At 38.0% G+C, this 12,498-nt stretch overlaps 1 protein-coding gene across 2 annotated transcripts in view; it reads left to right on the plus strand.

The window, feature by feature from the left end:
* The first annotated feature begins 429 nt into the window (after positions 1–429).
* DPH6 (diphthamine biosynthesis 6) overlaps positions 430–12,498 on the plus strand; it is a 184,851-nt gene continuing 172,782 nt past the window's right edge. For both annotated transcript variants that reach the window (XM_059474222.1, XM_059474223.1), the window contains exons 1-3: positions 430–548; positions 4,955–5,049; positions 7,294–7,487. In XM_059474222.1, coding sequence (XP_059330205.1) covers positions 526–548; positions 4,955–5,049; positions 7,294–7,487 — 312 coding nt within the window. In that variant the 5' untranslated portion in view covers positions 430–525. The remainder of the gene's footprint in view (positions 549–4,954; positions 5,050–7,293; positions 7,488–12,498) is intronic.

The raw sequence follows: 12,498 nt of genomic DNA on the forward strand, positions 1-12,498 counted from the left end.
TCGAGGGGGTGGCCTCCCTCGGCTGGCCCTGCTCCCTAGGCAGCAGTCACTTGGAGCAGGTCCGCGGTTCTTCGCTGAAGGACAGAAGGCAACAGACAGGCACGGGGAAGCGGCAGGAGGGCGATACCCTCAACCGGGCGGCCCGGGCCTGCCAGCGCGGCCGCCCTGCCCTCCATAGGCGCCCGGCGCTCTGCCTCCGCGGCCGCTCCCTCCTCCCGCCCGCCCCCGGGCCGAGCCCGGGCCGCGCCGCCCCGGCCGGCGCGCAGCCCCGCGGCGGAGGCAGCGCACCTCCCCGGGCACGGGTGCCGGCCGCTCGCCGAGCCTCGGTCCATGCAGGCAGTCTGCCGGCCTGCCCCGGGAGGAGGGCCCGGTAGGGGAGGCGGCCAAGCGGTAGCGGTAGCAACGGAGGAGCCGGCAGCGTGCGCAGCCCAGGGTGGCTGTGCGACCGGGCTCCTTCCCCGCTGCGCTTGCCGGCTGTCGCCCACCTCCCTGTCAGTGTTACCGCCCCCGGCCTGCGAGAGCAACATGAGAGTAGTGGCTTTGATCAGGTAACGCGCTGACGGAGCGCCTATGTGAGCGAGCGAGGGGCGTCTCGCAGGCGGAGAGAGGGCGCGGGGAGAAGCCCTGCCTGCCCGGGGGTCGCGCTCCACCCAGCGCCACCCGGGAGACCCGCCCGGCCCTTTCCGCTCGGCTTTCCCGCCCATGCGTTTCCTGCTGCCTCCCTTCCCCTGGCCTGCCGACGCGTTCCCAGCCGGCTCTGCCCGTGGCCCCTGCAGTGGCCGCCTGCGAGTGCCGCCGCGGGCCGGTCCCTGCCTGCGCGTAGGGAGAGACTGGGAAGAATTCCCGTGTTACGGCAGAATTCAGGAATAACTGGTCTATTTTTAAAACTAAACAAGCAAAACCCAAACACATAAGCCACCCCACAACCGACCAGCACAGCCGCAGTCCCCCAGCCCAATCCAGACGTACGGTAATGTGCCCCAGTCGCTTGCGCTGCGGTGTCCCGGGCTCTGCGTCTGCAGCGAGGCGGGAGCCGGAGCCGCCCGGGCCGCCGGCAGCGCCTTCGCCGGGGGCGCGGAGCGTGGGCCGCGTGTCCCGCTCTGAAAAACGGGGTTCTGCTCATTTGCACTTCAACATCCAGGTGCTTCTGCCTTTCAAGTGCATTAAGCTCTTTCAGTATAGATTTCCTAAACTCTTAACGATAGATTTTTGCAGTGTGTTTTTTTAGGAGAGATTAAATTTTGCCAGTTTTAAAGTGATGAAGCTAGCTATTTTCAATTGTTGGAGTTGGACACAGCCGTGTCTGTCAAGGGTTGGATCTCCCCCCCACCCCCATGTTTTTTGTAAGTTTCTTTGTTAGTTTCTGCAATTCTTGTAATTTTTTTTAAAGAAATTAACATTTTCTAATAAGGACACGTATGTGTTTTTCTTGAAGAAACAATAGTTAATTAAAAGAGAACAAGCTAGGAAGTCTCTGAGTGGAAAAGAATTGTGCAGATGTGAGCTGTGTATTTTTATTTTTGGGTGCAGTAGCTATTTACATAAGCCAAAACATCTAATGTATTAAATTCTTCAGGGAATGTCAAATATCAAACCTTGTTGAAAGTGAGATTTGGCCACAACAACTGCAAATAATTCCAAACCTCATGCAAGGAGAAAATACAGGAAATGTTGTCTGTTTTTCTAGATTTGCTGAAATATGGTGTCGGGAAAATCAGTTTCAATTTTTTAAATTTTATTTTATAGATAAGACATTGTCTTTCAGGATTATTTACTTTGATATTCTCAAAGCAGAGGAATGTGTTAAAAGGCAGGATGGAATAAAATCCTGTAAACAGGTTTCTAACACAATTGCTATTTTAATGGGCTATTTTACAAGGACGGATTTAGTTTCAGTAATAGTTTTAAGAAGAGTTTTAAAGAGACATCAAAGTGTCTGAAGTCTTTGTAACAGAGCTAGCCAAAGATCAGAGGGGAAAAAAAGTATTTGAAAAGTGCTTCTTACTTTTGCAAAGGTCAGGATTATGTATGAAACTACTTTAACCTGTTTTTTTTTCCTTGTAGAATGTTGACCATACTAAAAGTTGATAGTCTTGTTTTAAGGTGGTATTTATGGCGTAAACGCTGCATTTTGTTTTGTGCCAAATCATAGACATTTTAAAGCCAGTCTTCAACCTGAAATATGATGTTTTTCAACTCTTTAAAATTCTTCTAGAATTTTCTGAACTGTAAGTGGTTATACTTGTCTATAGAAAGGAATTTTGCTTAGAAGTCTTTTATAGGTTCATATCTTCACAGTTACCCAGGGGTTTTTTTTCTTCTGGTATTTTGTTTATAAGCCTGCCTGTTAACATACTTGCAGAACCCTGACTGACCTCACTTTGGAGCTTTCTGCAGAAAGGCCTGTGGCTTTTTTTCTGTGCTGGGAATTGAGAGGTGTCCCCAGCATATCTCAGTACTTGTCTTCATCTCCCTTCTCTGGACTGTTCTGAGTCCGCCTTCCTCCCATGGGCATGGACTGGCTGGTGTCATTGATCTTAACCATGTTGTGTTTCACATTTAGTTTGGAAGGTCTTGTGGGTGGGCACCATGTAGTTTGTTTCTTGATACTGGTAGCTTTTAGGACTATGGTAAATAATGCAGAGAATAAATAACAGGACAGTACCATGTGATTCAGTAAGCCCAGATTTCCACCTACTAACTGGTGGTCCAATGTAAGCAATATGAAAATCAATATGCTTCTTAAAATTTCTTTATGTGTATATATATATACACATACATTAATTGGAAGGATAAATATATTTATTCTGGTGACATTTTAATTTTTGATTTCAATTTTTTAAATTATTAAAACACTGTAAACGACATAGGCAATTATCTATTGTCATACAAATATTTTTCTGAAGTGCTGTTTGTAGCTGAAATCAGAACCAGTGGGAGACTTTTATTTTTCAGCATAAAGTCACTCAGAAGGAAAAGAGTCTTTGTCTCATTACTCTGTTGAGCCTGGAAGTTCAAATTATGAAGTGAATACTATTGACATTTTCAAGGTATCAAGAACGGTGTCCAAAAGGAATGAATGTATGATTTAAATTTTTTTGTCTGTATATAGGTTAGAAGAAAGTTGCTGGTATGCATTAGAAGAATGTTAAGTAGAAGTGGACCCTCCAAGTAGGATTCTATCATATTTATATTTACTTTTTAGCACTGAAACAGAAGCAACTGCTTTATGAAAATCTGTCAAGTACAAAAGGATGCCATGTTTTACACTGTTTCTACTTCAGGTTTGAATTACACAACAAGTTCAAGACAGCATACAGAATTTCTGCATGGATAAAAGCAGAGATTTAGGGGAATAGCCAAAGAGTTTCATTCCTCTAGGACACTTTCAAGCTTTTGGGCAGAAGGCTAGATAAAAGGGAGAGCTTAAAGCTGGACATTCTGAAGAAGTTTGTTTCAAAACCACAGAATCATTTAGTTTGGAAAAGACCTCCAAGATTATCAAGTCCAACATTTGGCCGATCACCACTTGTCAATTAGGCCATAGCACCAAGTGCTGTGTCCAGTCATTTCTTGAGCATCTCCAGGGATGATAGCTGCACCACCTCCCTGGGCAGTCCATTCAAATGCTTGACAACTCTTCCCATGCAGAAATTTTCCCTGATGTCCAACGTGGACCTCCCTTGGTGCAGCTTGAGGCCATTTCCTCTTATTCTTCACTTTTTCTCTGGTTGAAGAGGCCAAGCCCCACCTTGCTCCAACTCCCTTTCAGGTAGAGACAGTAATAGTGTGACCACAAGGAGCACAACAGTCTATTGTAGCAAGGACTGCTTGTACTAGATGTTCTCCTGTGCAAGTCTCAGTGATTCTAAAACAAAATGCAGTTTTACAGAGCTTATATAGATCTCTGTTGCAGTTCCTGCCATGGATTTTGTGTCTTGGCATTTAAAGAAGCTGCATAGAATCTCCACCTGCAGTTGTAGTTTGAAGGCCAGAAGTCTGAACATGGATCTTTTAAGCAGTGTGTATTCTAGAGCACTTTTACTGTAGGTCGTAATGTTTCTTTTTCTATTGATTAAAACCCATAGAGACACTTTTTCAGTTACATCAAGAGAACAGAATTCTTTCCTCACTGGTAGCAGAAAAGGTTCCTGTAGATCTTGAATGAATGTCAAAATTAATTGTATCCTCTGTGTTGGAGAATTATCTCTTGGCCTCAAACAAGAGTATGATCATGTTTGCTTTTATATATTTTTTACTGTCATTAATAATTTTTTATTTGCAGTGAAATGCAGTAAGAAATTCATATGTTCTATGCAGTGTCAACTGAAACTACTGCCTGTAATAATTAAAGTTTTTGAGAATGGCAAATATCTTCAAAATATGGAAGGTTTGGGCAACATATCCCATGTAGGAGAAATGTTATTCCTGACATATAGGATCAATGAAGTTGGAGAAGACCTCTAAGGTATTGAGTCCAACCGTTAACCTAACACTGCCAAGCCCACCACTAAAATGTGTCCCTAGGCATCACCTCTACGTGACAGACCTAATTTAAAAGGATTACTAATGCTGGCAACTCACTGGAGCAGATTTTGGGGTTTTGATCCAAATTAACTAGTAATGAGTACATACTAATTCATCTCTGGAATAAAAGATAATCTTTGAGGAGATTCCAGTGGCAGTGGCTCTTCTTCATGTAACCTCTCAGATTAATAGTAGGATACAAAACTCTTTATGTGATTTATGGTTACTGTATTTAGGCACTATGCATATGTATTAAATGTATGGTGAAATCATTCTTTTTCTACTGTTACTATTCTACAGCTCTTCGTATTTCAAAACTTTATAAACAGCTTTGATAATACTTACTTTTGAGCAGTTAGTTAAAAGTTATAAGAGGCTAAAACTTTTATCTGTGCTTTTAATTGCCACTATTTTCTTCTCCTTACAGTGGTGGGAAGGACAGTTGTTACAATATGATGCAGTGTGTTGCTGCTGGGCATCAGATTGTTGCTCTTGCCAATTTAAGGCCTGCTGAAAATACAGGTATGAAAGCCACATTTCTTGCAGGAAATTTTTAAAAAATAGAAACAACGGAATCGCAACCATGCCTGAATTAAGTTCCCGTATGTGTTTTGTCTGGTTTTGCATATTGAAGGCCAATACAGAGACTTGGAAAAGGTACAAAAAAGAAGATGCTATGGAGATGTATTAAGTGTATTTTTCCTTAAGGGAAAAAAAGCCCACAAGAAGAGAAGATCAGTTAGAAAAAGGCTTACACAATTTTCCTGGTGGTAAACAAAGGGGTTGTGTGAGGTCAGTAGCACAAATGCTAAAAGCTGATAGATGATGTCATCAACCAAAAGTAGCACTGTACTTCTAGAAATGTTCTAAACTGGTGCTCAACTAAATGCTGTAAACCATTCCAGCTGCCAAAAATGCGCCATTGTGCTGCTGCTCATCCATTTTTATCTTTGTGTGTCTTTCTCCATTATTCTAACCCAGCATCTGTGAACTGCATTGAGGAACTGATGTGGGTTGAAACTGACCTCGATACATGTATTTTTCCTGCTTTTTTCCTTTTAGACTAGAATGGTTTTTTGATCAGTTTCTCATGGGCTACAGTTTATTTCTATGACGAAGGATGGGAGAAACTCAGGTAGTCAGTGTGAGCTGAGAGGATGAGCTAAGTATTTGTATATTGGACTATAGCACAAATTGAAGTGAGACTGGAAAAGCAAGTGAGTTGTTTCCACTTGGTAGGGGAGAATGCTAAAGTATGTTAACTAGGTTCACTGTTCAGCATATGTTAAGCAATTAAGTATGGTATTTGGTAACTGTACAGTAGGAGGGTACACAGAAAGGGAAGGAAAAAGGGAGCTGCCATCACAAATGAGTCACGGGCAGAACTGGCAAATGCTAGGAGAGTGTAGGAAAATTTATTTTCTGGGTAGCTAGGACATAATAATCTCTAATCTTGTTGAAATATGTTGTCTTCAAACTAATTTATCCTCATCAGAAATGTAGTATATTATCATTAAAATCATCAAATGCTCTCTTTAAGTGTGTAGTTGTAAATTTTATAGAAAGTTAATTGAGGTGCTTCAGGCAATAGTGGATTCAATGCCATTCTTTTTATTTTATCTTGTACCACTGTTGCCTGGAGAGTCTCAATTAATAAAGAAACTGTGTATTCTAAGCAGAATATCACATAAAGACTTTATCATGTTCATGTATGTTGAAACCACTGAATTTGCCCTTAAATCTACTCTTCTGGTGTGGGTTGGCTAGTTGTGATTAGGGGTTTGGATTTGCCTGTTTTGTACAGAACCATATCTCTTGTGTGGCATCAAAGGTGACTGACCTAATTCTTACATCACAAATTAGTTATCTTGGTCAGTTACAGACCTTTTTCTTTGTAAGATGTGCTACACAGGTATACAGCAGAAATGCTTGATGTCTCTGTGTAAGGTCAGAGAAGTCCCAGAGTTACAAATTAGCATTAAAAGAGTGAACTTTGTTAGCTTGTAATAAAGTGGAGCTTTCACCAATAATGATATATTACTTTATAAATCTCTTAGAAATATTATCTGAAAAAAATATGTATAAATTATTTATTGTATAGTTTGAGATGTAATTCTAATTCATGATACTTGCATTTTTAGCTGCTTTTTCCTTATCTGATGGCTACAAACTGCTTGTAAGAAAATTTAGTTAATTTTTCTCTCATGATTAAGGAAATAAGCTTTTTACTTATTAAACAGTGTTAAAACGTTGTAGTGGTCTACTTTTATTCCACCTAAACAGAGGTAGTCTCCTTTTGTGATGACCATGATAACAATTTTAACAGTAAAGGTTTTTGTACATTTTGACAACCTCGTTCAAGTTGCTTGTTCTGAATATTGCAGTGCATTACAATTTTCTTGATCTGAGTATGTTGAAATACATCTGAGTTTGTGCCTCTGACCTGTCTTCCTATTAAAATTACCATGTGAATGGAAGCAGAATTGAAATGATAGGAGATTTTTTGGATGAAGCAGGAAGAAGGAAAGGCACCACAATTTGCAAATAGGCAGCATGTTTGTGACAGATGTCTTCCTCTCCATACGTCTGTTGGGTGGAGAAATCTATTTTTTTTTCTTTCCATGTTTATAGTGGTGTTGTCACCAAACATCTGTTTGTGAACTGAAAAATATTAACATTTAGATTTTCTCAGTGCTTTGTAGTATTGTGATTATCTGTAATTGTTCCAACAATGTACCTGATATGGTTGTTTCTTAATTGTGGCAGGGCAGACTGATGAATTGGACAGCTATATGTATCAGACAGTAGGACACCATGCCATTGACCTATATGCTGATGCATTGGATTTGCCACTCTATCGTGGTTTTATAAAGGGTACCAGTGTGAATACTGGAAGAGTATATACTGCATGCCAGGAAGATGAGGTTGAAGACCTTTACCAGCTTATGAAACTTGTTAAGGTATGCTGATTGAAAGCAATTCTATAGTTGGGGATAATTATATTGTTTAATTCATTTATGAATTTAAGTAAATGATCCACTTAGGTTTTTAAGGAAAACTGTAAGAAAAAAATGGAAGACTTTTACAGGTTTTACTTCTATTCCTTTCTTCTTCCTTGCTCTGTAAATATATGGTATAACTATATTCCTTTTCCCCCAATGTAAATCATACTTATTAATCCTCATTTCAAGCCAAAACCTTTTTCCTATTTAATGAAAGGACCTGTAACAGGAGCTTGGCATGTACAACAAAAAACATAATTGTGACAATCATCTATAAATAGAATATTTAGCTTATTTTTCACTTGTAATAATGTATTGCTTGATTACTGTAATGAGAGATCTTTTGGATTTTGTGCATTTATCAGTGAGTGGGAAGTAATGTCTAGACACTTCCATTTGAGTACACTTATGATGTGTAAACCAGAATCTGTTATTTGTTTGTATGTTGCGTGTCATTCTCCAAGTATTACAGAATATTTCACAATGATAGTTTTGATTCTGGTAGCCCTGTGATTATATTATATTCTAATATATGACGCAGTAGCAATGACATATATCAATCCTTTTTAGCTATAAAATGAATTCAAGAGAGACAATGAACCACTTTCTAAACCACTTAAAATTTATTCTCTGCTCTTTTGCAAAATCTTTCGTACAGTACTTTATTTCTACCAATACTAAATCAGACTTCATTGAAAAAAATAGAAAACCTCATGTTGACTCTAGAGGTTTTCTACAGTGTTTGAGTGAACATACTATGTCCATTCCAGCTAACTGTGTTGATTACTGCAGTGTGCAGTACTAAAACCAATACACTGTTCAGAAAATCATAACTTCTATTTTAAAGAAAGTAAATATGTGATTTTATTGATCAAACTGGTATAGACTACTTAATGAAACTTCAGATAAAGGTATTTGTAGTCTTCATGTCAGGTATTGAACATTTTCTAGCTCACTTGCCTTCATTAAAATGATAATTGAGATTCATGAACCTAAGTACTTCAGGTTTTATTCTGTATTCAGTTAAAAAAAAATCAAATTTCAGGTAAGACCTAAGAATGTGGTTTGGATGCAGAGTACTTCCTGACCCATCTTGGAGTCGAATGTTGCATCTTGTAAACATTTTTGGCAAAGAAATTATGTTGTTCTAATGTAAAATCAAGATCATAGACCTGTGTTGGAGTTTGAGACTACAGAGCAGGAAAATAGTTGATGTAGGCATTACAGCCTCTAGTTGTTCTGGGCAGGCTTAGGTTGGATATTAGGAAACATTTCTTTACTGAAAGGGGTATCCAGCATTGAACCAGGCTACTTGGGGAAGTGGTTGAGTCACTATCTCTGGAGGGATTTAAAAGTTGTGTGGACTGAGTGCCTAGAGACATGGTTTAGTGGTGGACTTGGCAGTGTTAGGTTAATGGTTAGACTCAATGATTTCAAGGGCATTTTACAATCTGAATGATTCTGTGATTATACTCTAGAGTGCTTCACAGGGGTTTTAAATGGAATGTGCATATCCTGCAGTACAGGAATCAAAAGAAATATGATACAGCAGTTTGAAATTATTTTTGAACCATGATAGTATTAGAAATTAGAAGGACTGATATCTACTGTCTCTTAAAGCTGCATGCTAACAGCTTTCTGCTGCTGGGTAAGGTAATAAATTACTGATCAATTTAATTAAAAATGGGCAAATTAGTGGCAATTAAGATGATACTTCCTCTGCACTTCTTGCTGTCTTTGGAGGAATGGATCCCTGACATAAATTAATGCTCCTGTTAAATCTTGACAACTTCTGCTTTGGAAGTTTGTACATGATAATTATAACTATAGCTGAAAGAGATGTTATCATGTTGTCTGGAACTAAATAACTATTTATTTCCTGTATAGAAATATTAAGCCCACTGTATGATATCTTCAAGTTATAAATATTAACGATATACTGCCTTTATGTTAGACTTTGTATAATGATGTCTTTACAGTACAACCTAGCTATGGAATTCTGAGACAAAAGTTTCAGTAAGTGTCTTGCATATTTTGATGAATAATTGCAAAATTATGTGGAGAAATAAACTACTGCAACTGTGGTATTTTAGTTCTAGGAAGACTACTAACGTTTTTTTCTTTGTTAGCAATAACTTTGAAATCTTTCTGGTTTTATTTTTTCACATTTTTTAATAACTGCTGTTTTGTAGCTTTACTATTTAAGTCTTACTTAAGATTTTGCTTTAGGAGGTTTTTTTCCCAGATGTTAATAGTTTTAAACAGAGAAGTCAATTTGCATTCTCTTGAAGGGAGGGGATGAAATCTGTGGATGCCTTGTCAAAACCATCTTTGAGTGACTGTAATTTTAAAACACTGGTCAAATAACATAGCTCTTTTTTTCAGTAAATTGGGTCCAGGACTACAGGAAAGGTGTGTCTAAATCAAAATCACAGAGTGTACCTTACGTTTCCATTGGCAAAGAACACTTCTGTTGCAAGTGCTTATTTACTAAAAAGTTAAAGCACTTTAATAAAACTGTATGAATTTGGAAGTATACAATGTTTTTAAAAACAGTGCTATGAGAACAAGATTTCTAAAGAATTAAATATTCCTTCACAGTTCTGTGAAACCCAGGACAACAGTCCTGTTCTAGTTCATGTGACTCAGTGAGTAATACTGACTGTCATTGACTGTAAACCTATTAATTTTATTGTCACAAACCCAAGTGATTGATAGGTATAAAGGAAATTTATATCTATTTTTTAGTTGCCTAATGCCACGTTTTAGATTCTGTATTCAGTACATATTGTGAAACATATCTGAGTACTTGTATGATGTCTAAATATATCTTACTATGCAGTCTTCAACTGATAGTAGAATATTTACTTCATGAGATGTGTAAGTCCTGAACTCTAAAGAATAATTTATTCTCCTCTCATTGTTACTGAATAGGGATTGCTGATATCTTTCTTTGTCCATATTTGTTACTGTATGTATTAGAGATTTTCCTAGCCAAGCCTGTAAGCACTAGAGTTTCTTAGTTACCTGAATTATCTTTTAGGAGTTTTATAATAGCACTGTCTTTGAAATGTGGTAAGTAACTGTATTTCTTTTCCTCTAGTGGCAGGAAAGACTGGAGCATGAGGGCATTTTTGTGAAACTTTCATACAACATTTCAATTTAGGCAATATTTAACTGTATTGTCCCCCTTTCAATGTAATTATGGTCTTGTTCAAGTAATACAGTGATGTTTCATGCCAGCACATACACAAGTGATATTAGATGGGCTGAGTGTTGGATTGTTTTCTGTATCTCATGGAACTATGGCTTAACTTTTGTTTAGGGCAATGGTTGTAGCACCTTCCAGACTAAACAGACCAATGCAAACTACTTTATTTTCACTAGACAATTCTGTCCTCTTACAAATTCTTTGCCTTATCTACTCCATAAGTCTTTGCCTTTGTTTGGTAAATTTCCATTGTTGAAGTAATTTGTAGAATTCTTGAACTAGGTAAAAATTTCTTTCTTCTAGCTCTGCTTTTTCAAATTTTTGATGACATGCTTAATTGCTTTTTTTTTTATTAGTATTTTAAAAATTGATATTTTTGTATTTTTTTATATTTATCCATGTTTATTATAAATCATGCAAATGGACTTTTAGTGGATTTTCATTTTCAACATGTTATTTCTGTCAGAGTCTTTTTGTTGTGCTCTTTGTGGATTTAGAACCCTCAAACTTTCAAAAAATATGGAGTTCACTTGTAGTAAATTTATATATTGGCTGTCAGGACTGAAGCAATAATAATTACGAAATCATCCATTGATCATCAGCTGAAAAATAAATATTAATGTTGGATATATACGACGTATGAAACATTTGAATAATAGCAGCCTTTGGTTGTGGTGCTGTTTCATTTCATCAGTGATGTGGAACGGAAGGAAAGGAGATTTATTTTCTAAAATATGGTTGCATTTTGGAACAGTGATCTTACAGCAGTCAGTCACTAAGAATGAAGAACATTTTTTAGTTACAGAAATAAAGAGCTAAATGATACAATGTGACTCCTGTATGTAATAATTACTTTTTAATAACAGGCTCATGATTTTTTAAAATGGTCCAAGTCTGATGTTTAGTGAAGACAGAAAGTGTTCCGGTCTGAGTTAAAATTGCAATAGCAATGCCATTTTAGATGTTACTTAAGATACTTCATCTCAGACAAAGTACTTGAGCTGTGTGGGTTCAGGTGGAATAGAAGTAACTTAGGTCCTGTCAGTATTCAGTGAAACTCCCTGAGATTTCTTCAGGAAACAGTTCTTCAGGGTTTGAGATGAGTGGATAAATGAAAATATAATGTTATTTTGTGGCCTTCAGATAGGGATTAATTAAACCATGGAACCCAAAACTTTCAGTTCCTTGGTATTGCTAATAGTCTTCCATGCTAAGGAAATGGTCTTTCTTTTACCCTTCTCCAGAATTCAGCTTCTGTGGCCAATGGGTGAAATGAGTTCTCAGATTCAGAGTGATTGCTGACTTTCTGTGACTTTTGTACAAAGATTTAGGTGATCCTACCAGGAAAAATACATGAATAAGTGTAATAGAGTATTCTGTCACAGCATTGCTTCATTGTCTTCTGTTCCAAGACACATATAAAAGATACTCTAAAGTATACAGGAATAATCACTTGATTTTCAGATGTTTGGTATATGTGGCTTCAGTTGTAGTATGTACATGATAAAGGCTAGTAGTTACTCATAACTCATACAAATAAGGTTTGCAGAATTTCTTAGGAGTCTTAAAGAGGCCAAATAATTTTAAGATGTAGAATACTGATTTACTTGAAGAATCTCTAATCTGAGGTCCTGAGTGTGCTCATCAAATTACTTTTGCAGTTTATGAGTTCAGACAAAGTGGGTAGCTTTCCCCTCACACTTAAGGGATTCACAGAGTTCAGAGGTGTGCAGAAGAGTCCTGTTCTAGAAATCTCCC

The sequence above is a fragment of the Ammospiza nelsoni genome, chromosome 6 (genome assembly GCF_027579445.1).
Source record: "Ammospiza nelsoni isolate bAmmNel1 chromosome 6, bAmmNel1.pri, whole genome shotgun sequence".
NCBI lineage: Eukaryota > Metazoa > Chordata > Aves > Passeriformes > Passerellidae > Ammospiza > Ammospiza nelsoni.